A 27,357-nucleotide genomic window follows, 5' to 3' on the forward strand; every position below is an offset into this window, starting at 1 on the left:
GGAAAATTGGACAGCTACATGCAAAAGGATGAAACTTGACCACTCTCTCACACCATACACAAAAATAAACTCCAAATGGATGAAAGACCTCGATGTGTGGCAGGAATCCATCAAAATTCTAGAGGAGAACATAGGCAGCAACCTCTACGACATCAGCCAAAGCAATCTTTTTCATGACACATCTCCAAAAGCAAGAGAAACAAAAGATAAAATGAACTTATGGGACTTCATCAAGATAAAAAGCTCCTGCACAGCCAAGGAAACAGTCAAAAAAACTAAGAGGCAGCCTACGGATTGGGAGAATATATTTGCAAATGATACTACAGATAAAAGCCTGGTATCCAAGATCTACAAAGAGCTTCTCAAACTCAATACATGAGAAAANAACTCAATACACGAGAAACAAATAAACAAATCAAAAAATGGGCAGAAGATATGAACAGACACTTTTCCAGTGAAGACATACAAATGGCTAACAGACACATGAAAAAATGTTCAAGATCATTAGCCATCAGGGAACTTCAAATCAAAACCACACTGATATACCACCTTATGCCAGTTAGAATGGCAAAAATGGACAAGGCAAGATACAATGCTGGAGAGGATGTGGAGAAAGGGGATCCCTCCTATATTGTTGGTGGGAATGCAAGTTGGTACAGCCACTCTGGAAAGCAGTGTGGAGGTCCCTTAAAAAGTTAAAAATTGAGCTACCCTATGACCCAGCCATTGCACTACTGGGTGTTTACCCCAAAGATACAGACGTAGTGAAGTGAACAGCCATATGCACCCCAATGTTCATAGCAGCATTGTCCACGATAGCTAAATCGTGGAAGGAGCCGAGATGCCCTTCAACAGATGACTGCATTAAGAAGTTGTGGTCCATATATACAATGGAATATTACTCAGCTATCAGAAAAAATGAATTCTCAACATTTGCTGCAACATGGATGGCATGGGAGGAGATAATGCGAAGTGAAATAAGTCAAGCAGAGAAAGACAATTATCATATGATTTCCCTCATCTATGGAACATCAGAACTAGGATGATCAGTAGGGGAAGAAAGGGATAAAGAAAGGGGGGGTAATCAGAAGGGGGAATGAAACATGAGAGACTATGGACTATGAGAAACAAACTGAGGGCCTCAGAGGGGAGGGTGGTGGGGGAATGGGATAGACCAGTGATGCGTGGTAGGGAGGGCATGTATTGCATGGTGCACTGGGTGTTGTACGCTACTGATGAATCATCGAACTTTACATCGGAAACCGGGGATGTACTGTATGGTGACTTACATAATATAATAAAAAATCATTAAAAAAAAAAAGAATGTTCAATCTGATTAGCAATCAGTGGAGTGCAAATTGTATACATTAAAAGGGAACAGATCTTGCGGGCCATAGTGGAGACCAACTATTAAAAAATATAAATTGGCTTTGTTAAAATATTACTTTGATTTTGTTCTTTTATACACTGCTAACTTAAAAAATCTAGATGTGGACATTTTTCTTTAACGTAAATTATGATACTTGTTTGTATTTTTTGTCACATTTCTCTAAAACAACCTACACCTTTAAAAAAAAATCTGGGGCACCTGGGTGGCTCAGATGTTGAGTGTCTGCCTTCGGCTCAGGGCATGATCCCGGTGTTTTGGGATCGAGCCCCACATCAGGCTCCTCTGCTGGAAGCCTGCTTCTTCCTCTCCCACTCCCCCTGCTTGTGTTCCCTCTCTCGCTGGCTGTCTCTATCTCTGTCAAATAAATAAATAAAATCTTTAAAAAAAATACTACCTGTTTAAGATTAAATTTTTTTTTTAAGATTCTATTTATTTATCTGAGAGTGAGAGAGAGAATGAGAGCAAGCACAAGTGGGATAAAGGGCAGAGGGAGAAGCAGACTCTGCGCTGAGCAGGGAGCCCGATGATGTGGGACTTGATCCCGGGACTCCAGGATCATGACCAGAGCCGAAGACAGACAGTTAACTGACTGAGCCACCCAGGCACCCAGGATTAAATATTTTAAACATGTTATTAAAATATACCCCCCAGTGTAGGAGTAAATAATTCTCTTAAAACACTTTAAATTGGTACCAAGGACAGATAGGGCAGTCTCTTCATCAAAAATTATCTTAGTAATTAAATTAAGTATAACTATTAGCTACTTATAAAAATAAATATTGAAAGAAATTAAAACATTTAAATGTCTAACTCACCAACATTATCTTTCTTGTTCACTAATTAATCAACTGTTCTCTTCCCCTCCAGAATGTTCATAGCTTATCTTAAACTTTTATGAGAATCAAGTTTCTCCAAAAAACCTTCTTTGCTTTGAGGATAATTTGCATATCAAAACAACTCCAAACCTCTGTTATATCTTAGTTCTGTCACATATAATGATTTCATGAACTATTATAAAGAATACACTTAATAACAACAACTGAATTTAGAAATGATCTGAGAGGGGTGCCTGGGTGGCTCAGTGAATTAAGCATCCTACTCTTGATTTCGGATCAGCTCATCATCTCAGGGTCTGAGATTGAACCCTACATCGGGCTCTTCACTGAACATGAAGCCTGCTTAAGATTCTCTGTCTCCCTCTCCCTGTGTCATTCTCTCAATAAATGGATAGATAGATGATAGATAGATGATAGTTAGATAGATAGATAGATGATAGATAGATAGATAGATAGATAGATGATAGATAGATAGATGATAGATAGATAGATAGATGATATAGATGATAGATAGATAGATGATAGATAGATGGATAGATACATAGATAGATAAATAACCTTAGAGTCTGCTATTAGCAAGTAAAGTTCCACATGTCACTAAACTTGTTAATCCTTCAACAGAAGATAGAGTTTTGCACAAATCATTATTTCAAAAATTTGGTCTTAGAGAGCAGAAATGGTGTGTATAGAAACAGTTATTTCCATTTTGAAAGACAAAAATAATAGGTAGGCAACACTATTTCCTCCTTGCAGTTTGAAAGCTTTTCTTTTTGGAACTCTTCCTATCCAGGAGAAAGCAGAAATGGAAGGGCACAGTGACAGGAAGCAGTGCACGATACCCTGAACCACTGGGTCTGGAGAGGCGGTGCTCAACACACAGCCCCACCATGTTACTCACTGGGAGCTCCCAACGATTTCAGGGAAGACTCCCAAATCCTTGTAACCAGCAGTTTCTCGAATTCCTATTTATATCCAACTCTTCTTTTAGTTTTCAAGTTCTCTTCTTTCTTTCTTTCTTTCTTTCTTTCTTTCTTTCTTTCTTTCTTTCTTTCTTTCTTTCTTTCTTTCTTTCTTCTTTCTTTCTTTCTTTCTTTCTTTCTTTCTTTCTTTCTTTCTTTCTTTCTTTCTTTCTTTCTTTCTTTCTTCTTTCTTTTTTTCCAAGTTCTATTTCTCTCTCTCCACACAGAGAGATAGAATAAAACAGTTTCTCATTTTCAGAACAGGAGAAAGTTGATAGACACACTGTCTGAGCTCTGATTTTTCTGATCATCCTTTTTTATTTTTTAATTTCTGGACTTTTTAAAGAATGGTTTTAGGTTTACAGAAAAACTGATTGGACATTACCAAGAGTTCCCACATCTCCCCTTCCATCCGCTACAGTTTTCCCTATTGTTTACATCTTGCATTAGTGTGGTATATTAGTTAGGATTGATAAATTCATATTGATTAATTATTGAATAGCTATTCATCAGCAGTTAATAATGATGTGCTGTTGTTATTAACTAAAGTCCATTGTTTACCTTAGGGTTCATTCAGTCTTTGTGTTATACATTTTATGGGTTTTGAAAAATGAATCATCCACATGTAATTATCATTACTGTATCATGCAGAAGTTTCACTGCCCTGAAAATCCCCTGTGCTTCAGCTACAAATGTCACTCTCCCTTCTCCACCCAAATCTCTAGCAACCACTGATCTTTTTACTGTGTAGTTTTGTCTTTTCCAGAATGTCATATAGGTAGAATCCTACATTGTGAAGACTTTTAAGATTCGCAATATGCTTTTAAGAATCCTCCATGTCTTTTTGTGGTTTGATAGCTCATTTCTTTTTATCACGAGATAGTATTACACAGTAATCTCTTGTTTACCCATTTGACATGAAAGTAACTATATATTATGGAGCTACAGAATTCTAGCTGGAAAGTTTGTTGATGTTCCATTGCCTACTGACATTTAGTATTATAACAAAAATCAAAACCCTATTTTGATTTTTGCTCCCTTATATGTAGCCTATATTTTTTTCTAACTATGCATATTTTTCTTCTAAAAAAAAAAAGTATGGCTTACGCTAGCATTGTTTTGTATTATTCTCCAAAATAGCTCTCTTTCCCTTAAAAAAAAATCTGATCTTTTATCATCTGTGTCTAATACACCCCCACTCATACCCTTTACCTTTTGTCCTTTTCCTCTATATTTAGGGAGGATTGTTCAGATTTGTTCTGTAAATGACTCTGATATTTTACCTGGTGTCATTTAGAATGTTTAGGAAGATTTTATGTCTGTGATTGTGTTTTGGTATCTTCACAGTCATCTTTATCCTGAACCACTTTCCTTGAACGTGACGTCATGGAGTTTGTGTTACAGGTTGTTAGGCAGGTGCTGTTTTGTATGTTTAGCTGTTTGGTTTGTTTATAACAGTAGTAAAAAACAGGTACTCGTCTAAAAATATTAGTGATGAAAAGCAGCCCTTCCTTGCCTCAGCAGCCCTTATGCACAGTTGTGCTTCTTGGAGGCAAACACTCCAAAAGTAGAATTGGTTACTTCTGGTGAGCGCCTGTTCTAGTCTGTCTGATGGTTTGTAGGCCTTTGACAAAGACATTATAAGATTCCTTTGCACTAACTAGACTTCTAGTTTAATGCCTCAATTCTTGTGTTCTACCTTTTCTGTTTTTCTTTTCTGCCCCAGGATTTCTCTTTTCTTCTTGCAGGAACAATTATGTTTATTCATCTTGTGCACTCTCTTTAAGCTGCTAGTTTTCTTATATGTGATGGAAATACTCTGTGTTCAGGAAAGATTGAGTTGATTTGGGGGCTGATACAGGTTGTATGTGTGTGTGTGTGTGTGTGTGTGTGTGTGTGCGCGCACATAAGGAGGTGGCTTGCTGCTATTTTTCTCACTGGAAAGGGAAATCTGACAGACATTCCTGCCGTGAACAGAACTGTGCTTTAGATGAGTGTTGAGTGTCGTCTAGGCTTTGGTCTGGTGTCCTCCAGATGCCAAAATACAGATAGATGGCTTTAGTTTTAAGGTACAGTCGGGAACTCTGTTTTCTCTAATCATCTTTTTTGTTTTTTAACTTTTTGCAAAGAGTAAGAAGTAGAATAAATTCGGGGAATCTAATGCACACCATTGTGATTATAGTTAATACTGTATTATTAAAAATGGCTAAGTTGCTATTTAAAAACTGCTTAAGTGGGTAGATCATCAATGTTCTCACTATAAAAAAGAAATAGGAATTATGGGACATGATGGAGATGTAAGCTAAGTGCTAAGGTGGTATTCATAGTAAGTGTATCGAATCAACACAGTGTGCGTCATAAACATAAACAATGTTGTATGTCACTGATAGCTCAGCTGGAAAACTGAGATATAAAGCTGGATAAACAAAGCATTTTGAAAGTTGGCATTGATTCACAGAAACATATCATGTCCAATCACCTTAATGAACTATATTTGCAAAAAAAAAAAAAGTTATTGCCATGCCTTCAAAATTTTCTTAGGGCTAAACCCGAGGTCATTCCTGCTCTGTAGAATAGGGATGGGAAGCAGGGAACTTCTGAAACAGGTACCCATGGCCTCTCCCTGCAGACCCCCCTTAACTCCCACGTCCTTTTCTGCAGAGGATGACCCTAAGCTTTGTGCCTCCCTGGGTGGTTCTTAGCACATTAGCTCCCTTCTCCATGCAGTCCCAACCTGCATTTATTTTAGGCTTACTCTGTTTCCTCTATCAACAGTTTTTTTCTGCCTTCTCTATTTTATGTCATTAAACTAATTATGATTTTCCTTCCATTCTCTTTGGTGTGATATGTTTAGTCTCATTTTTATTTGCAAACATCATTTGATGCTCTCAGAGAGAAAGAAAACTGTGTTCAACTTTCCCTCTTGAAATAGAAGCATCTAGGAATCATTTGAAACTAGAAGTCAGTTTAACAGATGAAAAGCAATCGGATAACGAATAAATGTACATCCATAGACAATAAAATATTATTTTACAAGTCCATTTTACCAACTGTTTCTAGGTTTTACTTCTTTCTTTTTGCCTTTCTTGTTTGATAACTCTTAAGTCTAATTTGGATCCAGGCAGAAAGTATTCTCTCAGCAATCACCCAATTATATATTCCTTCCAAACATATTTTGCATTTTTGCTATGTTTTTTTTTATTCTATCTCCAATGGTTACTTTCTTTATCTAGAAATAACATTGTTTGTCTTCACAATGTCTTTGTGGTTTCTGTCTTTTCATCGGTAATATTTCTCTATATTAATCCCTTTTTCCCACATCACAAATCCAGTTTTCAAATAGTCTTTCTGCTATAACACATTCTATCCCCAGAGTGGCATGTGTACCTAATGCTTATTTCCTACCTGGTTTCTCTTTTCAGGGAAAAGTATTTGCATCTTCTTTATCCATTTTAACTATTTATATTCAGACATTATTGTTCTTGGATAAAGTTCACAATTATTTTTTGAAAAAGGTAATTTTCTATTTGCATTTTTACATAATACAAGGTCATTTTAACAGGAAGAATGTCTTTAATAAGTCCTTCTAAAACTATAAATGTTCACCTGAAATGCTTACAAATTTAGATTGGTGTGCTCCATATCTTATGTTTTCTTTGATTTTTAGTTTTTAATGTATTTTTCTATAGTAATTTCCCTTTTTTATTTTTAAAAATGATCTCAGATTAACAGAAGATTTGCAACTACAGCACAGAACATTTTTTTTCCCCTGAGCCACTTGAAAGTTGTCGACCTGATGTCCCAATACTTGAGCATATCACACAAAATATATTCTCTTAGACAACGACAATCTAACCATTGAAACAAGAAAATAAACATGAATATATTGTTACCGTCTAATTTGTGGACCCCCATTCAAATTTGAACAATTACCTGAATAATGGTTTCATAGCAAAAAGATCCAGTTTAGAATCATGTCTTATATTTTGTCATTTCTCCTTGATTCCTTTAGTCTGAACCAGAACGTCATGCTTTCTATGCCTGTCATGATCATGACATTTAAAAATTATATTATTATCCCTTTATTTAGCAGAACATGCCTCAGTTTGCATTAGTAATTTTCTTCATGATTCAATTTAAGTAATGCATCTTAATAGAAATATCACAGAAGTGATGCTTTGTTCTGATGGCATTTTATCAGATGGTGGACCATGTTAATTTTTGCCATCACTGTTAATGTCCACTTTGATTAACTGATTAAATTGGTGTATTCCAGGATATATCCATATGCATACACATATTTGCATAAATATACACACACATACACACATGTATATTCATATGTATATTAATTTACATCTTCAGCTTTACTTCTCTATTGAAAACTGTGATTCACACTGATATCTCTGACACCATAGGTTTATTCTAGTTTTTGAGTTTCCATATTTTAATTTCCTCATCTGACAGTAAGAAACCTGGCTCCCTTTATCCTTAAAATAATGACGCATTTGATCAATATGTAATATATCTCCCTTGCCTGTTGCCACTCCCTCTCCTGCACAAACGCCCTAGGGTCCTGTTCAGACTCTGACTGACCATGCCAGGATGCGCCCATGTGGACATTCTCCTCACCCTTCTCCGGTTCTACTATTCCACAACAGCTGCCCCACTGTAGGAACAGCCTCCTCACTCACTCTGGCTCCAACATCCTGTGTGTGCTGTGTATATACCCCTTCTCTACAGATGTCCTTCTCATCCTGTCTAGTTTACCACACTCCCCATCCCAACACGGAAACCCATCTTGTGTTACCTGACTGAATGGCTTTAAGGCTGCATTTTCAGGAAGGAAATGGAAGGAAAGGGAAAAGAAAGAAGAAACTGGATCCTATTTTTATGTCATAATTTTCAAACTTTCTTCAAGGACCTAACATGCAAAGTCATCAAGTTTATTTTTGTCAATTAAAAAATAAAATAAGGGGCACCTGGGTGGCTCAGTCAGTTAAGTGCCCAATTGCTGATTTCGGCTCAGGTCATGATCTCAGGGTCCTGAGATCAAGCCCTGCATAGGGCTCCATGCTCAGCAGGGAGCCTGCGATTCTCTCTCTCCTTTTCCCTCCGCTCCCCCCTTTTCTCTCTCAAATAAATAAATGAATGAATAAATAAGTAAATAAATAAATAAAATATTTACTATAAACATAAATAAATAAAATAATATCTGTATACATATGTACATGTATATAGATGTAAATACAACATTTTTTTGAGATTTAGTCTTTCAATTGCATTCTATGTCTTTAAAAAGGGTGAGGTTTTAATGCAACATATGTTAAAAATCTCTTGGAATCATTTTCAGGAACACTTAGGCTGTTTTTTGTTTGTTTCTTTGTTTGCTTGAGCTTTGCCTTGTGAATAATTCTTCCCTAGTATGAGCAGCAATAATAAAATCGCCAGGGCTTTGCAATACACATTGCTATTTTGCCTTTATCCATCTCTGAATTTAAAAGACATGTTCTATTTCTTTAAGGGACACCTAAAAGAAAACATGCTGCTAAAAACATCTGCAAGTACTGTCATTTGCTTTTCGGGGCCAATGATGGCTAATGTAATGAACAATTTAAAGGCACAATTTGCCATATGGATGCTATACCAATTATTTGCTCTGTTGCTAAGCATAGCAGTGTATTAGATGGATTTAACAGCTTTTGCACTGGCACAGAGAAGTAGCAGATTGGCCAAGGACAGCTAAACAGGTGCTCTCTGGAATGGCAATAGAATATCTACAATCTCCTCTGAGCTTCATTCTCTACAAAATTGTTGAATATACATATCAATAGCTAAGGTAGAAAGATTAAGATTGCTGCTCTGATTTGCCATAGACCAGAAGTTTAAAGTATAGAATACAGTGCTTTATAAACATTATGGTACTGTATCCACTTCATTCTTTGTAATCCTTTTCCACTGTTTCCACCGTCGCTGCCTTGGTCAGGGCCATTCTATTTCCCATCTGGACTATGACAATATATTCTTGTTTTCTCTGTCTCTACACTTTTGTCATCCATTCAACAACTCACCGTGTTGTGTTGGTTCACTACACAACGATGATCAGAAATCTGTAACGGCTCCCTCATCTTCATAAAGTAAATTCCAAATACTTTGTATCATGTCGAGGAGATTCCATGATCTAGCCCAAGACTACCTTTAAAAACAATGACTTTTATTTTCAAGTTGCTTTATACTTTTAGTATATTTAAAAATTTTTTAAAAACAAAATTATGTGTGTATATATATTATATGTGTGCGTGTATATATATACACACACACACACACACACACATATTTCAAGTCAGTGTCTGCTCTATTTTTGAAATTTGGAATTAAGGTTTAGGGTCTGAATTCTTCACCTTTCTTCCTGCTGAAGAAGAGAATACACGCGTAAGTAATCAACTGAGAACCGCATAGCACTTTTGTGTGTTCTAATAATCACGCAAAGAACACATGTGATAACCACTGGAATAAACAATAATGCTTATACCTCAGAGTGCTATGATTTACTTTACTACCACATGAAATTTAGACTTTGAACCCGGGCTGGCTTTCTGCCTTTAGAAGGAGGTTTCCACAGGTGACTGGAGGCTCGTTGAATTAGCCAGGGGCTGAAGTCCATTTCATAGAATATAAAACATCATGTCCCCAACTATAAATGAAAGCCTCAATTAGTTACTCCCCCTTTGACCATTGCTCTTCTGTGGAAACATGTTCTTTTCCTTATTGACCTTACTATGCAAGCCTCTGGTCAACTTGGGATGCCTGTGCCACATTTTAGGGAGAAGACAAATACATCAGAGGAGCTCTATTCCTAGTATAGTACTTAATATTGCTGCTTTCAGAACCTTCCTGGAATCATCAGGATGTGCCATGAAGCCCAGAGGACACCGAAATGCATCTGAACAGATATCACTAACGCCAAGCCCCTAAAGCCTATGCTGAATTTTCACCTTCATTCTATTTTTCACCACCACTATCTAAAATTATATGGATAATAATTAAATTCAAAGGATGAGATCAAAAAATATAATAAAAAATGCCTCCCTTTTTATGCGATGTCCACTGAGAAATTAAAGTCCCCAAAATAAAGGCCCTGCCTCTTGTTAAACTAAAGTAAGAAATACAGTACCCCCCCACGGCTTTATTTATTCCAATTTCAGCCAAAGAGTTCATAGTCAGGTGGAGCAGGCAGTCTCATAGCGGCAGCAGTACACTGGGCCATGCTCCCCCCAAATGGATGCACTTCCATCAGCATTTTATTGGAAGATGAATTAACCCAGTGCCAGTGCACTTGTGTTTTCCCTCTTCCAAAGACTCTGAGCCAATAGAGCACAAGAGAATTTCTCAAGCTGAATGCTCTTCCCTAGATTCATAGTACTGTTAGCAGCAAAAGAAAATAGAATTTTCACGTTCTCTAGAAAACGGAGAATAACCTAGAAACGAATGATTTGTTTTAGCTTTTTAAGATTCCCAGATACTCTGGGTATGTATGTTAGAGTTCAATACCTTAGACTTACATTAAGTTAAAAGAAATCTAACAGTTAATTGTAACTTTATACTTCTCTTGTGATGGGACAAAATAATCCTGAAGTAAAAGATTCATGCTTTCTCCTTTCGCACATAGTGACATATAAGACACCCTTATTGTCTCACAAATTTTAAACATTTGTAAATATTTAGAAATAACAAGGAAATATTTTTTTAAAAGAGTGCCTGGGTGGCTCAGTCCGTTAAGTGTCTGCCTTCGGCTCCGTTCATGATCCCCGCGTCCTGAGATCAATCCCCACATTGGGCTCCCTGCTCAGCGGGGATCCTGCTTCTCCCTGTCCCTCTGCAGCTCCCCCTGCTTGTGCTCTCTTGCTCTCTTTCCCTGACAAGTAAAAAAAAAAAAAAAGAAAGAAGAAAGAAAGAAAGAAAGAAAGAAAGAAAGAAAGAAAGAAAGAAAGAAAAAGAAATATTTTAAAAAACCTTTCTACTGGTGATCAAATAATGATAGCACCTCCGAGATTTAGGACTTTCATGAGGTTTTCTTGTTCTTAAAAATCCATCTTTCATATTTAAAACAACTTACTTTCTATATCTGTTTAATTTTATGTTCTATGCATCTTGGCGGTCAATAGACTTCGGGCTCTTTCTAACTGCACAGCACTACTTTTTTTTATTAGCATCATTGATTAAACTTATAATAGGCTACTTTCTTTTGCTTTTTTTTTTTTTTTAAAGATTTTATTTATTTATTTGACAGAGATAGAGACAGCCAGCGAGAGAGGGAACACAAGCAGGGAGAGTGGGAGAGGAAGAAGCAGGCTCATAGCAGAGGAGCCTGATGTGGGGCTCGATCCCATAACGCCGGGATCACGCCCTGAGCCGAAGGCAGATGCTTAACCGCTGTGCCACCCAGGCGCCCCAGTATAATAGGCTACTTTCTAATTAAAATTAAAAGCCTTGCATTTTCAAGGCCTAGCTCCCAGTTCTGACTTCTCTCTCTCTATGTCGTCACCTCTAAGAAAATCTCAGTTCATTTTCAGCCCTATGATATAATGGACACCAATGTTTCCTAGTCTGGAATTCTTTAGGCCTGTGGCTTCCAGCATTGCTGCACATGGGAATCATCTGGGGAGCTTTCACAAATATTGGTGCTTTGGTTGCATACCTTATCATCTAGGTTAAAATCAGTTATGAATGTTTTTAAATATGATTTCAATGTGCATAGGATTCATTCATTGGCTTATGGATCATGGACTTCATTTTTGAATAATTTTGTGGGTTTTTTTCTATCTTATTCAAGCAAGACAAATGGTTATGAGAAAATGAGTAGAAAAACACGGATGAAAATTGTGCACCAGTAATCAAGAAAATGTAAATTGAAACCACAAATGATTTTAAAGTATTCTAGCTAATGAGGCATTGCGTTTTTTAAAATTTTTATTTATTTTTTTAAATATTGGTAGAAAGAATATCCTTTTTATCTTTACAAATGACCAAGAATCAGAATGGCTTTGTACTTTTTAACAGTAATACAAGAAAATAAAAAAATAATAGAGAAATGTCTTTAAAATTCAGGAAAAAAATTTCCAGCCTAAAATTTTGTACCAAATGTAGATGTAATTAAGTGAGAGGATGTTTAAAAGAATTGTGAACAAAAATTCTCAAAAGCTTCATATCCTTATGCACCATTTCTCAAGAAATTACTAAAGGATATGTTCCACTAAAATAAAGAAATAAGCCAAGAAAGAAAAAAATATGGGGGCCATGAATGGAAATGCCACAGAAGAGAGAGGTGGCAGTAATCCTCAGGGTAATGATTATAGGAGATCATAAGATCACTGGTATGCTCCAGAGCAAAAAATCTAATTTGGGAGTAACTCCAAAGGTAGATAAAGCTAATAAAATATGTGATGAGTTTGACATTGAAACATAATTTACACATTTCAGAACTTATAAGTTAGTGATATCATATGGAGGAAACTATGTGAAATACATAAACGATTATCAACCTCAAGAAAATGTTTTTCAGGACAGGAAAAGTAATCACAGTTTATTGCATGACTTAGTTGGAGGTAATATTCACCTTGTCATATTGTAAAAAGTAGATACTAATCTAACAACAAGGACAATGTAACAATAACTGTGTCCTGGGAGGACAGAAAACAAGGTTTATGTTAATAGGGGTGTTGATAATGTTAGAAAGAGAGCTAAATCCTCATCTGCCGTGAGCATCAGAACATACGCCTGAAACTAGAGCCTTTAAAAGTAGCAAAATAAACTCATTATTTAGAGAAATTTAGGTAAATCCCCCAAAGAATCCATTAAATAAGTTGAAGTGGTTATCTCTAGGGAGGGGGGCATGAAAGTATAGGGCAAGGGGCTGCTATCTTAGGGAAAACTTATATATTAGTTTTTGTGTGTGGCATTATCTACTAGGTAGAGTTTAACTCAGAATTATTTTAATCCCTACCACATAATATTTCGGTATTGTTGATTTATATACCTATTGGCCTAATAACAAAGTCTGTAGCCAGATAATGGAATGCTTTGGATGTAATGTTATGTGAAGATCGTGGGACAGCTTGATATAATGGGGAAAAAATGATTCCTAGAATCAGACCAGCGGTTCAAATTCTAAATGTGCTATTTATTAGCACCTTATATAATCTTCTCTGAGTTTTAACTCCCTATTTTGTAAATGATGAAATATTACCCACTTTCAAGGTTCTGTGGATTAAATGGTATCTACTCACCAATTTGTAAGAGTTTATTCCTTCTGCCTTGCTAGGTGGTAATCTTGTTGTGTCTTCTTCAAATTGCTGTACACAGTTTTAAGTATTTAGTAAAGGAATTTATGAGTGGATCTCATAAAAACAAAAATTGTTGGTATTATGATGAATGCTCTATTAGGCACTTACAGGGGACTTCAGGAATGGTGGAGTGATGTTCTCTGTAAATTCACTCCTCCAAAAAAAAAAGCAACAAAAATAGTGGAAAATGGTCAAAATGAACCTTCCGAGGTGCTGAAAAGCTTGCAACACACTGAGGAATGTGTATTCAAGTGAAATGGATAGGTTTCTCTAAAAACAGAGGGCATTTAATATGGCTCCGCTCCTGAGCTTCTGGTAGCCTTGAAAACCAACAGCTTCTCAATCACAGAAGCTGTTCGATCTAGCAGCCTAGCTATGTTACTTTTATCTGGCCTGCTCCCTAGAGGAATCCCACTCGGAAGGCTTGTCATTATTGGGCTTTGATTGGAAACTTCTGCCCTGGGAAAATCCTATCCCAGGGCATTTGTTGAAAAGGATCGCAAGAAGCTATTTAACACTGCAGCTGCCTAAGGCTGTGATACCAGTTGGGCAAACAAGAGCCTGAACAAAAATTTTAAAGGAAGATCTGAATAATGAGATGCTCATACTCAGCTTTGAAAAATTCTGATAGCTTCTTAGAGATCTAGAGGATACACACAAATGTGATGCTGTGTGCATGCCCAGGGAAGACCCGAGAGGGTCCCAACCTCTCACCTCTGGCTGACCTCAAACTCTGTGCAAGCAAAGAAGTGAAGGTAAAGGCATGAACATTAAAGGCATGCCCCCAAACATGAAGTTCCCTGGGTGGAGACTTAATGGTTCAAGGCATTAAGGAACCCTCTGACCAATCACTAGTTGACCACTAAGGTTGCTGAGTGGTGACCTCCGTGGCTGCACACTATGAGGATATGTAGACTTTATTAGTCCAGCTAAGTCACTAAATAACAAACAACAATAAGTAACACCAGCAATAACCAGCTGTAGGATTCAAGCGGGAGGTCTGGTTTCCAGTGTTGCCACATTGGATTATCTAATGTAGCTAATGTCTTTAAAAACAACAACAAAAATATGAGACATACAGAAAAATAGGACCCCCACACGGAGGGAAAAAAAATAGAAATAGAGCCTGAAGGGGTTCAGATGTTGGACTTAACAAATCGGGCACTTGCAAAGTCATTAGAGATATCTAGATCAAGGAAACTGAGACCAAGTGTGAATAATGACTTATATAATGGCCATCAAAGGAGATGATGGATTTGTGATTTTCAATTCAGACTATTTCACAAAATTATTGCCTTCAATTTTAAGCATCTGTGTGTATACAAATATAAAAATATATATGTTCCTTTTTTAAAGGCTAATAATGAAAAGCAAGAAATTGTTTGAAAATATTTTAAATAGCCCTTATGTTTTAATCTCTCTTCCAGGCCCTCCTGTTAATGTCACATGCAACATATTCATAAACAGCTTTGGCTCTATCGCTGAGACAACCATGGTAGGCATGTTTACTTTGTAACAGGTTTCACACTGAAGTAATTTGTGATTACATTAATGACAAATTTTCTGCTAATGTTATGTAATTTAAAGCCAAAATTAATATAATGAGATTTTTAAAAATAAAATTAATGGTATAATTAAATTGCAATCAACTGCAGGTAATAACGTTTCATTTGGAGATGGTATATTAGAGAATAAATATAAGTGAAAACAAGATTGATTTTTCCCATTTTGGTAATTAAATATTAAGTCTCAAATTAAAACTAAAATTTTACCATATAAATTATTTCTTTTCAAAGCTCTTTAATAGCCAGACATAAACAGAGGAGTAAATAGTTTCATGTTCAATTATTCTGTATACTTACAATGTGTTTATAATATTATTTTAAGTATTTTATTTGGTTTCTTTTCCAGATGAATACAGTATTTGCTCAAATATCATAAATATTTTGTGAATTGTGGTATTTGCCTTTTTATTGAAACATATTGAACAGAGACTTCATTAGTACATAATTGAGAACATTTTATATAATGAAGTTATTAAAGCCAAAAAATCATCATTACAGACCAGATTTATTCTGATTTGAATTTTATAACTTTCTCTAAAGATCATGTTATATCTCTACTTTGCACTGCAGCTTTTATTGTGCATTTCAGCTGAAATAAAATGCAGAGATAGACTCATGAACCACTCAATATCTGTAAAATTGTCTAGCAGGCAACTTTTTTTTTAAATTGAAACTATGTATGGTGGTTTTTAAATTACCTAGAATTACACTCCACTCCTAAATTTAGCAAGTATAATTTGCATTAATTTTCAAAGTTGATTTTAGCTAAAATAGGATGTGAAATACTTAAAGATTTATTAGCTTCCAAGGCCATTATTAAGTAGCGAGCTATGGTCATTGCACATATCTCAGAATGACTTGGTAGTAAATTTTCTAAGGAAAAATAATCTAATATGTAAATTATTATATGTGGATGTAGAGGTAGGTGTGTGTGTGTGTGTGTGTGTGTGTGTGTGTACAGGATTTATCTCAACAGGAAGAGACTTTACCTAGGGATATTTTTTTTAAGTTCTCTTTTCCTCATGTGTGCAATATTTAGTCATCTAGTGGCTCCTCTGTGGTTTTATCAAACTCAATAGAATATAACTACAATAAAAGCACCAGTGAAAAAAAACTGAAATCATATATTTGGGCATTACATAGAATTATCTTAACTACAGTGTATAAATTAACATGAATGTGTGTGTGTTTGTGTAAACACAGAGAAAATGCATATAATTTGCTTGCATAAGCACAGTGTTGTTCTGGTACAATTCTGACTCTAAAATGACTATATTCCTGTTTCAGGCTTTGACATATTTTGGATTCTCACTGAGTATTTGGTCCTGATTTATATCCTGCATTTCCACTATTGGGGAGAAAAGTTTTCCTCTACCCTTCAAGATTCTTTTGGCTGGTTTAAGAATTAAATTGATATGAGACAGTTAACAGGGGAAAATCAAATTTAATAGCATATATATGAGGAACCCACATAAACATAAGAGATTCCAAAGACAGGCAAAATATGGTATATATGTCATGCTGAACTAGGGAGAACGGGATAGGAGTCTGGGACTGCAAAAGGAAGGAAAGCTATTCACAGGAAGGTGAAAAAGAATAAATGTTAGGTGAACAAATGTTTGCTGGGCCATTCAGAAACCGGGACATTGGGAGAACTTTGATCAAATAGGCCTTGCTAGGTTCCTACCTATTTACCAGGCCTAGCTCATATTATAACTATAGTTATCTATGGTGCTAGCTCCCTTCCTGGAACAGGTCCTCTATCTAAATTCTTTAAGGCAGTTAGCAAAAAGAAAAACTTAAGTTTTCTGTTTCTTAAAAATAATCAACCTAAAATAATCCATATGCCAAAAAGACACATTTTGGGGTGGAAAATTTTGTTCCTCTACCATACAGTCTTAGTCCAAATTGTATTTAAAGATGAAGAAATCTCTGCTGGCTTTTTTCTACTTAGACTTTCCAAATTGTATTTCGAGCCCTGGCAACTTTCTCATTTTAATAGCTGCTATACACACTGTACAATCTCAAAAACCTAAAAATATGTTTATACTTTCTCTTTTGCAAGATCATTTCCACAAAATTCTTTCAGCAGCAATAGTGGGAAAGATTTACAGCCTTACTTGTATTTGTGGGATGGAGGAAGAGACTTGGGAAAAAAGAGAAGATGTGGCCAGATTTCCTTCTCATTAAAACCAGAAAAATTGTCGGGTTCCTCGGGGTCTTTGCTTTTTATAACATAATAATCAGTCTACCACTAAATGGTCGTAGCACACAATCTAGAGGATGATTACACCAGCTAAATTTCTTACCTATAATAATTTTAGACTGCCTTTATAAAATAATATTACCAAAAAGCTTGCAGAATATTGCAAATACACTCTGCAGTGACTCTTACTTGGTTTTATTTCCTTTCTCTAACATAGAATCCTTTCCATTCCTATGTATTCTATCATAATGTATTCTTTTGAAGTCATTTTTACCATCTACCACTTTCCACTTCAGAATCACAAGCAACATCAATGAACATTAATCAAACATCTCAGAGGCTAAGTATTATAAAATTTACTATGTCCACCTTGGTATCTTTCTTTTTAGTCTTGTAAACTTTGAAACAGGTGATATTATTTCTATTCATACAATTAGATTCAACATGTGTAAAATTTTTAATAGTATCAGATAGAAGAGCTGCAACATGGTGTCCACATATACAGGAATGGTGAAAATTAAAACATCACCTTAAGATTCATAGAACATTTTTCTTTTTTTTCTTTTTTTTTTAACTTTTAAAAAAAGATTTTATTTATTTATTTGACAGAGAGAGAGACAGCCAGCGAGAGAGGGAACACAAGCAGGGGGAGTGGGAGAGGAAGAAGTAGGCTCCTAGTGGAGCAGGGAGCCCGATGCAGAGCTCGATCCCAGGACCCTGGGATCATGTCCTGAGCTGAAGGCAGACGCTTAACAACTGAGCCACCCAGGCACCCCTGGAATATTTTTCTACCACTTGATTAAGTTGATAAATTTATTCATAGTTTCTATCATCACAGCTCTGCAAGTAAACGTTGTTCCATTATTTTATTTGTTGTAATATTGCTTAAATTAATTTGTTTTTACAAAAACATTTATGTATTTTTAAAAATATTTACATTTCTTATACTAATATAATTTACTTTTGTTTTTAAAATACAAATAGCCTAATTCAACTAAGACAGTATATTGAAATTCGGAGGATGAAATTTCAAATTACCTATAATTATTAATGGATATCTTTGCACCTGAGATCTCATATCTAAAATAAATCTAAATAATTTTCCCAATATATGTATCTCCGCTTAACAAAGACCTTAACTGTCTTCAATGTCTGTTTACTGATTAACCAAATATATTAAGCTCCCTCCGCTGGTCTAGTTTCTCATAATTGTATCTTTCCCCATTTTTAAAATTCATCTTAAGTTCCACTTGAGGTATTTGATTCTTGAGAAAATTTCTGTATTAGATATTCTACATGCTTACCCATTTGTTCTGAAAATCAAATTAATTCAAAATTTTAACATATTTTGCATTTTCTTCTTGCACCAAACTTGTTTTTTTAGAAATTTTTGCGCATTGGGGCATCTGGGTAGCTCAGTCGAAAGAGTCTGACTCTTGATTTTGGCCCAGGTCATGATCTCAGGGTTCTGGGATAAAGCCCCAGGCATCATTGGGCTCCATGCTCAGCAGGGAGTCTGCTTGGGATTCTCCCTCTGCCCTTCCCCTCTAGTGCTCTTTCTATCTCCACCCCCTCAAATAGATAATAAATCTTAAAAAAAAATTAATGTGCATCTTTCCAATAGCATAAATTCAAATTTATTTTTAACTGTGAAACTCGTCATTTCCCAATATTTATTTGTCTAATTAACTTATTGTAGTTCTAACCATTCTCACTTGAGCACAATTTTATTAGTCTTGACATATAATCAACTTTTTTCTACAAATATTCTGGAAATTTTGAACTTCCTTATTTCTTTTACATTGGAGTCACGTGTCATGTATAACGAGATTCTCTAAGGACATCTTCAGCCTCCATTATTCCAAGTTCACATTCTTCTTAAGCAGACAAAGATTTCACAACTTTTGGAAACCATAGTTCTTAAAAAAAATTAAATTCAAGATGAAACTAGTTTACCACCATTAGAGTCATTCCTGTTCCCCTTTTGTAACACGGCCATGGTAAGGGAGGTACATCTGTCTTGCCTTCTAAACTTGTAGTGACAAAAGGAACTCATTCATGATTGTTTTTATTGCCTCTATGAGAGGGAGCTTAAGATTTCCACATTAATGTGACTCCTGCAAACCTGTTATGAGTTGTGGATAAGGCTTAAATGCCAGGATGAAAGCATTTGTAAGTTGGGCTTTTTAAGAAAACAAACAAACTCCTTTATGAATGTAGTAATTTGGGTGTGTATAGATAGCAGTGTATCAAACTGAATACATTGGCTTACCCTCCAATCTTCAGAAAACAGATGGCTTTCCATCTTGTTACACATATGTTAGAGAACTGGAGAACTGCTCGACTATGTGCCTTAAGTCAATATTTACTCATTGAACCATTACTTTTCACTAGTGCTGATAGAATAAATTATTTTTACAAAATAAAACAAAAAAGGTTAGATGTTTTGATAGAATAGTTTTCCAGGTGTCTGTAGACAGCTATGTGGTGGGGTTGGATAAGAGTATCTGAAGGTCAGCTGTGATCTCACAGAATTGTCAAACTGTACATTTTCTCAATTTTTCACATAAGTGATGGGTTCACATTTTAGTTTCAACAATAATTATACATATGTAGATGCTACTTTGAACTTTTGGATCATTACAATCTCCAAAGAAATCTAAGCCAGTATGGCATAAAAAATTTATAGTGCCCATTTACAGATTCTTAATGGAAAATCCTACACATTCTTTTTTTCTAAGTATATTTTTATCAAATAAAGTTGTTTTTATCCAAGAGAGTTATTACCTATGCAAAAGTACCTATGCATAAGTAATATAAGCAACACTCCTGTGTCATCATCTTAAGAAATTAAACATTAAAAATAAATTGAAGTTGACCAATTACTCTTGCCCCAAACACTGCCTCCCCACCTTTCCAAAGAACCTTTGTTCCTCAATTTGAAATCAAAGATAAAATTCCATTCTACAGTATTGAAAATATGAAAAAATGGCCATACTGTAATGTCCACATGCAATTTGATTTTTTGGTTCAAATTTATGTTTTTTAACATAAGCCTTTGACTCTTTCATTCATATTCACTTCAGGAAGTATTCCATATTGTATTTATATTGTATTTATCTGTTCTACATTTGCTGGACATTTTGAATGTTTTTAATGTTTTCACTACTACAAAAACTCTGGATTGAAAATTGTTGCATATTTTCTTCTAATGTGCATATGAAAATATTCTATAGGGTATATGCCCAGGAGCGGAATTATTTGGCCCAAGATTATATTCTCAGAAGTGAAAGTATTTAACTCAAATATTACTAAATTGTACTCCAAAGTGGCCATTCAGTCATAAACACCTACTATTAATTTTATGAGATTTTCTATTGTTTTACAACTCCCACAACGAATATTTACTCACTTTGGATATAATTGCCATTATTATGTACTTCCTTGATTAATCGTGTGGTTACACATTTTTCTTGAAAAAAATTTTTTTTTGCCATTTTGGTATCCTTTGTGCAAAATGGCTTTTTAGTTCTTTTCTACGTTTATGCTTGTTTGCTTTTATAATGTACACACACCAACATACACTACACACACGTATATTATTCTAATGAATGCTCTGTTATATGCACTTTAAATACGAATTTTGCTTTTTTTTCAGTGTGTTCATGATGCCTTTTGATATATAAATTATTTTCATTTTAATTTACAAAATCTAACCTTGTTTTACTCACCGGTTTGTGCTTTGTCTGAAGAAATCCTTTTCTCATTCAAGTTCATAAAGACATTTTCTTATATTTTCTCCTAAAAGAATTTTGCTTTTCCAATTTAGGTTTTAGTGCACCTGGAATTTTGTGTAGTTGTATATGTATATATGATGTGCAGTAGGCATTTATTTTTTTATTTCACAGTTGAATAATTACTTCTATTAATTTACAATTTTACCTCTGTCATATATATTCATATATATTGAATGAGTCTGTTTCAGAATTCTTAATTTTATGCCAATGGTCAATTTTTCTGTGCCTGCACCAATATTATACTCTTCTTTAATATAGCTTTAAGTTGGACTTGATATTTAGTAGGATAACTTTCCAAACTCACACTTTATTCTTTTTCAAAGTATTCTTGACTCTTCTTGGAAGTTTTCTTTTTCTTTTTTTTTAAATTTTTTTAATTAAATATTTTTGTAGTTTTATTTATTTTTATTATTATGATATGTTAGTCACCATACAGTACATCATTAGTTTTTGATGTAGTGTTCCATGATTCGTTGTTTGCCTATAACACCCAGTTCTCCATGCAATACATGCCCTCCTTAATACCCATCACTGGGTTAGCCCATCCCCCCACCTCCCTCCCCTCTAAAACCTTCAGTTTGTTTCCCTGACGGAGTCCATAGTCTCTCCTGTTTCATTTCCCGCTCTGTTTACCCCCCCCTTCATTTTCCCTTCCTTTTCCTAAAGATCTCCCTGCTATTCTTTATGTTCCACAAATGAATGAAACCATAATAATTGTCTTTCTCTGCTTGACTTATTTCACTTAGCATAATCTCCTCCAGTCCCATCCTTGTTGATGCAGATGTTGGGTAATCATCCTTTCTGATGGCAGTTTGCTTTTTTGTATAAATTTTAGAATTATCTTGTCAAGTTCCACAAACTAAACTTGAATTGACTATGAATTGAACTTGAATTGAATGAGTGTTGAGAGAATTGTCACCTTAAAATATTGAATCTTCCCATCCATGAATATAACGTATCTCTCCTTTTACTTAAATATTAATATTATTTAACAAAGACATACAATTTCTCATAAATTTCTTCATATCTTTTAATGTTAACAATTTCCTCCTTATTTTTAAAATATATTTTTAAAAATTGCAACATTTTAGTTATATTTTCTAATTCTTTATTGCTGGTATATAGGAATATGATTGTTTTTTACATTGTTCTAATATGCTTTCATTTTAGCCTAAGACTTTCCAGTTCCTTCATGCAATCATTTTATCTAGCAATAATATGTTAATTTGTTCCTCTTGGTCCTTATATGCTTTCCATCTCTTACTTGTCTTGCTGTTTTAGCAAAAACAGTATTGAGTGAAATTCATATTGTTCCTTGGCTTTAAATGGGATATTTCTAGTATTTCCAAAATAAATATGATGTTTGCTTGTGTTTGGTATAGATATCCCTTACCAGAATTAAGACCCTCTTTCTGCAGAATACAGAAATCATTAAATATGAAACCCCCAAAACAGGTATTAATCTTCTAATCCATGAACTAGTATATCAATTTTTTGTCTCCTTCAGTTATTCTCACCTATATTTTTTAGAGTTTGTCATATATTTTGTTTTTTCCTAAGTATTGATGTATGGTCATAAATGTTACATTTTTTGGGACACCTGGGTGGCTCAGTCATTAAGCATTTGCCTTCGGCTCACGGTGTGATCCCAGGGTCCTGGGATCCAGTCCCGCATCAGGCTCCTCTGCTGGGAGCCTGCTTCTTCCTCTCCCACTCCCCCTGCTTGTGTTCCCTCTCTCGCTGACTCTCTCTCTGTGTCAAATAAATAAATAAATAAATAAAATCTTAAAAAAAAATAAATAAATGTATGTTATATTTTTTAATTTTTAAAAATAGTTTTTTATTCTAGAATAGTTTCAGAACTACAGAAAAGTTGCCAAGATAGTTTAGAGCTCCCCATACCTCCTTCCAGTGTCCTCTATTATTAATATCTTGCATTAGTATGATACATTTTTCACAACAAATGAACAAACATTTGATACATTATTATTAACTGAAATCTATACTTTTTTAAGTATTTTCTTATTACTTCTAATGTCTTTTTTCTGTCCCAGGACCAATCTGGGATACTATATTATATTTAGCTGTCATGTTTCCTTACACTTTCTTTGTATTTTATGGCCTTAACAATTTTGAGTATGGGTCAGGTACCTTGTGGAATATCTCTCAGTTGATGTTTTCCTTATGACTAGGCTGGAATCATGAGATTTGGGAAGGAAGAACACAGAGGTAAAGTGCCATTGTCTTTAAGGGTGTGTACTATCACTTAGGATAGTGTATACTCTCATTAGCAGGGACTTGTCAGACTTCGCTATTGTAATATTAATCCTTTTTTCACCTTCTTCATACAGTATTCTTTGGAAAAGTAGTGTACAGACCATACTTAAGGATAGGGAATGATTATTCTCCACCCCCTTGAGGGGATCATATCTGCATATTATTTGGCATTCTTCTATGTAGACATTTATCTATCCTTCCCCATTTTATTTGTCCAATGATTTTTTAAATTATTTTCTGTTAGCCAACATACAATACATCATTAGTTTTTGATGTAGTGTTCAACGATTCATTAATTGCATGTAACACCCAGTGCTCATCATCATACGTGCGTTCCTTAATATGCTGTTACCCCATCCTCCCAACCCCTTCCTTCTGTAACCCTCAGTTTGTTTCCCAGAGTCCAATGATTTATTTATACCAGTATGGATTCATGGATATTGATTTTACACTTTGGGTTATAATTCAATACTACATTATCTGTGATGTTCACGTCATTCCAGTTTTGGCCATTGGGTGCTCATTCAGTTGACTCCTGTGTCTTTTTCACGTATCCCCATTATTTTGTTTGTGGTGTACTTTCTTGCATCCTGCCACCACAATGTTCCAGACTCATCTTGTATATTCCCTGCTCCAGCCCTAGAATCAGCAATTTCTCCAAGGATTCCTTAGTTCCTTTTATTGAAGAACAGTATTAGAAACTCAGATCTGGTTACTAGGTATGGTCATTGCTACACAACTGTCATTGCTTCTAGGCCTTCCCAGCAGACAGAGCTTAGAAATGTGTGTATGTATGTGTGTGCAAATGTTATAATTTAAATTTTATTTTCCAATTGCTTCTATGAATATATAGACAATTATATCTTGGAATATTGACATATATCCTAAGAACTTGATAACCTAGGTAGTTCTAGTAGTGGTTTGCCAATTTCTTGTGTTTTCTATGAATATGTTCAACAAACTGTGCAGACATTTGTATATCTTCCTTCCCATCTTTATGCTTTAAATCTCTCTTCCTCCCTTTCTCCCTCTCCTCCTCTTTCCCTCCTTTTCCCTTCTATCTTATTGCACTGGTTCACAAGGCCTGTACAATGATAAATAAAATGGATAGAGAATGACCATCTTTGTTTTTTTGCTGATGTCAGTGAGAAAGCATGCAATATTTTGAAATTAAGAATGGGGTTGACTGGGGCTCCTGGGTGGCTCAGGAGCGTCGGCCTTCAGCTCAGATCATGATCCCAGGGTCCTGGGATCAAGCCCCATGTTGGTCTCTCTGCTCAGTGGGAAACCTGCTTCTCTCTCTACTCTCCCACCCTGCTCATGTTTGCTCTCTCTCTGAAATAAATACAATCTCAAAAAAAAAAAAAAAAAGAATGGTATTAACCGTAGCTTCTCCTAAGTGTTGTTTATCAGATTGAGGAAATTTTCTTCCATTACTTGTACATTAGGGCGTTTTTTGTTTGTTTTTTGAGGGTTTTTTAGTCACAAACAGGCCTTAAATTTTATCCAGTGCTATCTCAGCATTCATGGAAATGATTGACTTTTCTCTTTCATTCTGTTAGTATTATGGGTTATAGTCAAATCAATCAAATATATATTGATTTTCAAATAGAAAATCATCTTTGCAGTTCTGGGATAAACCCAATTTTATTATAATTGATTCATCTTTTTATGTATTGCTGGATTTAATTTTCTGATATTTGGTTTAGGATTTTTGCTGCTATATTCATTTTGGATACTGAACTCTAATTTTCTTGCATTGTCAAGAGCAGCATGTGGTATCAGTATTATGCTAGTTTCAAAAAATTAGTTGGGAAATATTTAATCTTCTCCTTCTCTGTTAAACAGTTTGTGTAAAACTGTCATCATTTCTTCCATAAGTATTTGGTAAAATTTACTAGTAATGCCATCTGTGCTGATCAATCTATGTGCAGAAAGATCAAAATTATAGATTCCATTCTTGAAAAGATAGAGGACTATTCATTTTTTTCTACTGTGTACACTTTACAAAAGTTTTTTTTAAGAAATTTGTGCATTTCTTTAAAAATGTCAAATTATTGACACAAACTTATTCACAATTCCATATCATTTCATCTGAAGGGATCTTTTTAATGCCACCATTTCATTCCTTTCATTAATAATTTTGTTTTAGCTCCTTTTTTTCTTAGTTTACATATGGATTTCTTTTATTTGCTAGGAATTTTTGCATCTTTCTAAATCTATATGTTAATCTTTTAAGAATAATAATATTCAATTTTTTAAAAAAAGATTTTATTTATTTATTTGACAGAGATAGAGACAGCCAGTGAGAGAGGGAACACAAGCAGGGGGAGTGGGAGAGGAAGAAGCAGGCTCATAGTGGAGGAGCCTGATGTGGGGCTCGATCTCATAACGCTGGGATCACACCCTGAGCCAGAGGCAGACGTTTAGCCGTTGTGCCACCCAGGTGCCCCTAATATTCAATTTTTATCTCTCCATTTGTTCTTTCGGTAAAACCTATTATACTATTTGGTACTTCATTCTCTCAATCAGAATTTCTATCTCTTTCTATTTCTGTGCTGCACATTCCTTCTACTTAAGAATTGTCATGGATAAATTTTATGGAAATCCATAAAAATCCCCAAAAAGCTGCAATTTCATATCAACCCATTTTAGATTCCTTCACAGCAAATACCTCAATGACTTACATAAAGGCAATTCATTCACACACTATAATGATAGTAAGTTTTTCTTATACTACTTTATTTGGCTTTTAAAGATAGCATTTAACTTTTTGTATTGATTTAACAAGTAGACTTCATTGACATCCTATTATCTTATTCAATTTAGTTTTAAGTCTTCTTTATCTTTTTAATAGTCTGTTTAAATCCATAGACATTTATTTATAATTTTTTGATTATAGGTCCATAGAGCAGCAATCCACTCTGCAATATTCATTATTATACCATTAACAACTAGGATAATTCTTAGCACAAAGTGACTCTTAAATATATATTGTTGAATATATGTATACATATATTCTGGCTAACAAAGAGTATTTTTTCCAGAAAGAAAACTTTGCTACTGTGTCCTTGTCACAGTGTATAAACTCTTTGTTATTTGTATTACTTTGCAATATGATCTATTTTTTTAAGATTTTTATATATTTATTTGAGAGAGAGAGACAGCGCACAAGCAGGGGGAGGAGCAGAGGGAGAGGGAGAAACAGACTCTCTGCTGAGCAAGGAGCCCAACATGGGGCTCAATCCCAGGACCCTGAGATCGTGACCTGAGCCAAAGGCAGACGCTTAACTGGCTCAACCACCCAGGCCCCTCTAATATGATCTATTTTTTCACTTCTGAGTCCTGGTCACTGTTTTAAATTGGTGCTACATTCTCTTAAATATGAGCTAAGTAACAAATTGTATAATCAAGTTACTGTTTGCTAACTTTGCTCAAATGAACATGGCTTTTTTGTTCAAAAATTTCCTTGCAATTTTATCTTTCCTCAAAAAGTATTTGCTTTTTCAGCTGTATTGATAGAGAGATAGGTTCATTAAAACATTAAAATTTTATATGGGGGACCCTGGGTGGCTCAAGCAATTAAGCATCTGACTCTTTGGCTCAGGTCATGATCTCAGGGTTGTGAGATCAATCCCCAATGGGCTCTGTGCTGAGCCTCGAGCCTGCTTAAGATTTTCTTTCTCTCCTTCTTTCCTTACCCCTACCCCACTTGTGCACACACATGCGGACACGTGCTCTTTTTCTTGCTCTCTTTTAAAAAAATTGTATGGAGAGTTCTCTACGATAAGAAATTAGAGCTCCTATTTTATAGCGTTAATGGTAATCAAGAATAACGTTTAAAAATCTAAAACATAAGTAGCAAATATTTCAGATATCAACTAAGTTTAACAGTAATTTTTTAATGACAATTAGAAGGAAAGTCCATTTTTTTTGTCTTTTTGTAAATTTTTCCGAAAATGAGTCATTGGTCCTTTGTATCTA

The 27,357-nt window shown here is 34.9% G+C and overlaps 1 protein-coding gene across 3 annotated transcripts in view; it reads left to right on the forward strand.

Moving 5' to 3' along the window:
* GLRA3 (glycine receptor alpha 3) overlaps positions 1-27,357 on the forward strand; it is a 190,922-nt gene that overhangs the window by 41,627 nt on the left and 121,938 nt on the right. For all 3 annotated transcript variants that reach the window (XM_002922632.3, XM_002922633.3, XM_019803155.2), the window contains exon 3: positions 14,956-15,023. In XM_002922632.3, coding sequence (XP_002922678.2) covers positions 14,956-15,023 — 68 coding nt within the window. The remainder of the gene's footprint in view (positions 1-14,955; positions 15,024-27,357) is intronic.

The sequence above is a fragment of the Ailuropoda melanoleuca genome, chromosome 5, assembly GCF_002007445.2.
Source record: "Ailuropoda melanoleuca isolate Jingjing chromosome 5, ASM200744v2, whole genome shotgun sequence".
NCBI classification, from domain to species: Eukaryota; Metazoa; Chordata; class Mammalia; order Carnivora; family Ursidae; genus Ailuropoda; species Ailuropoda melanoleuca.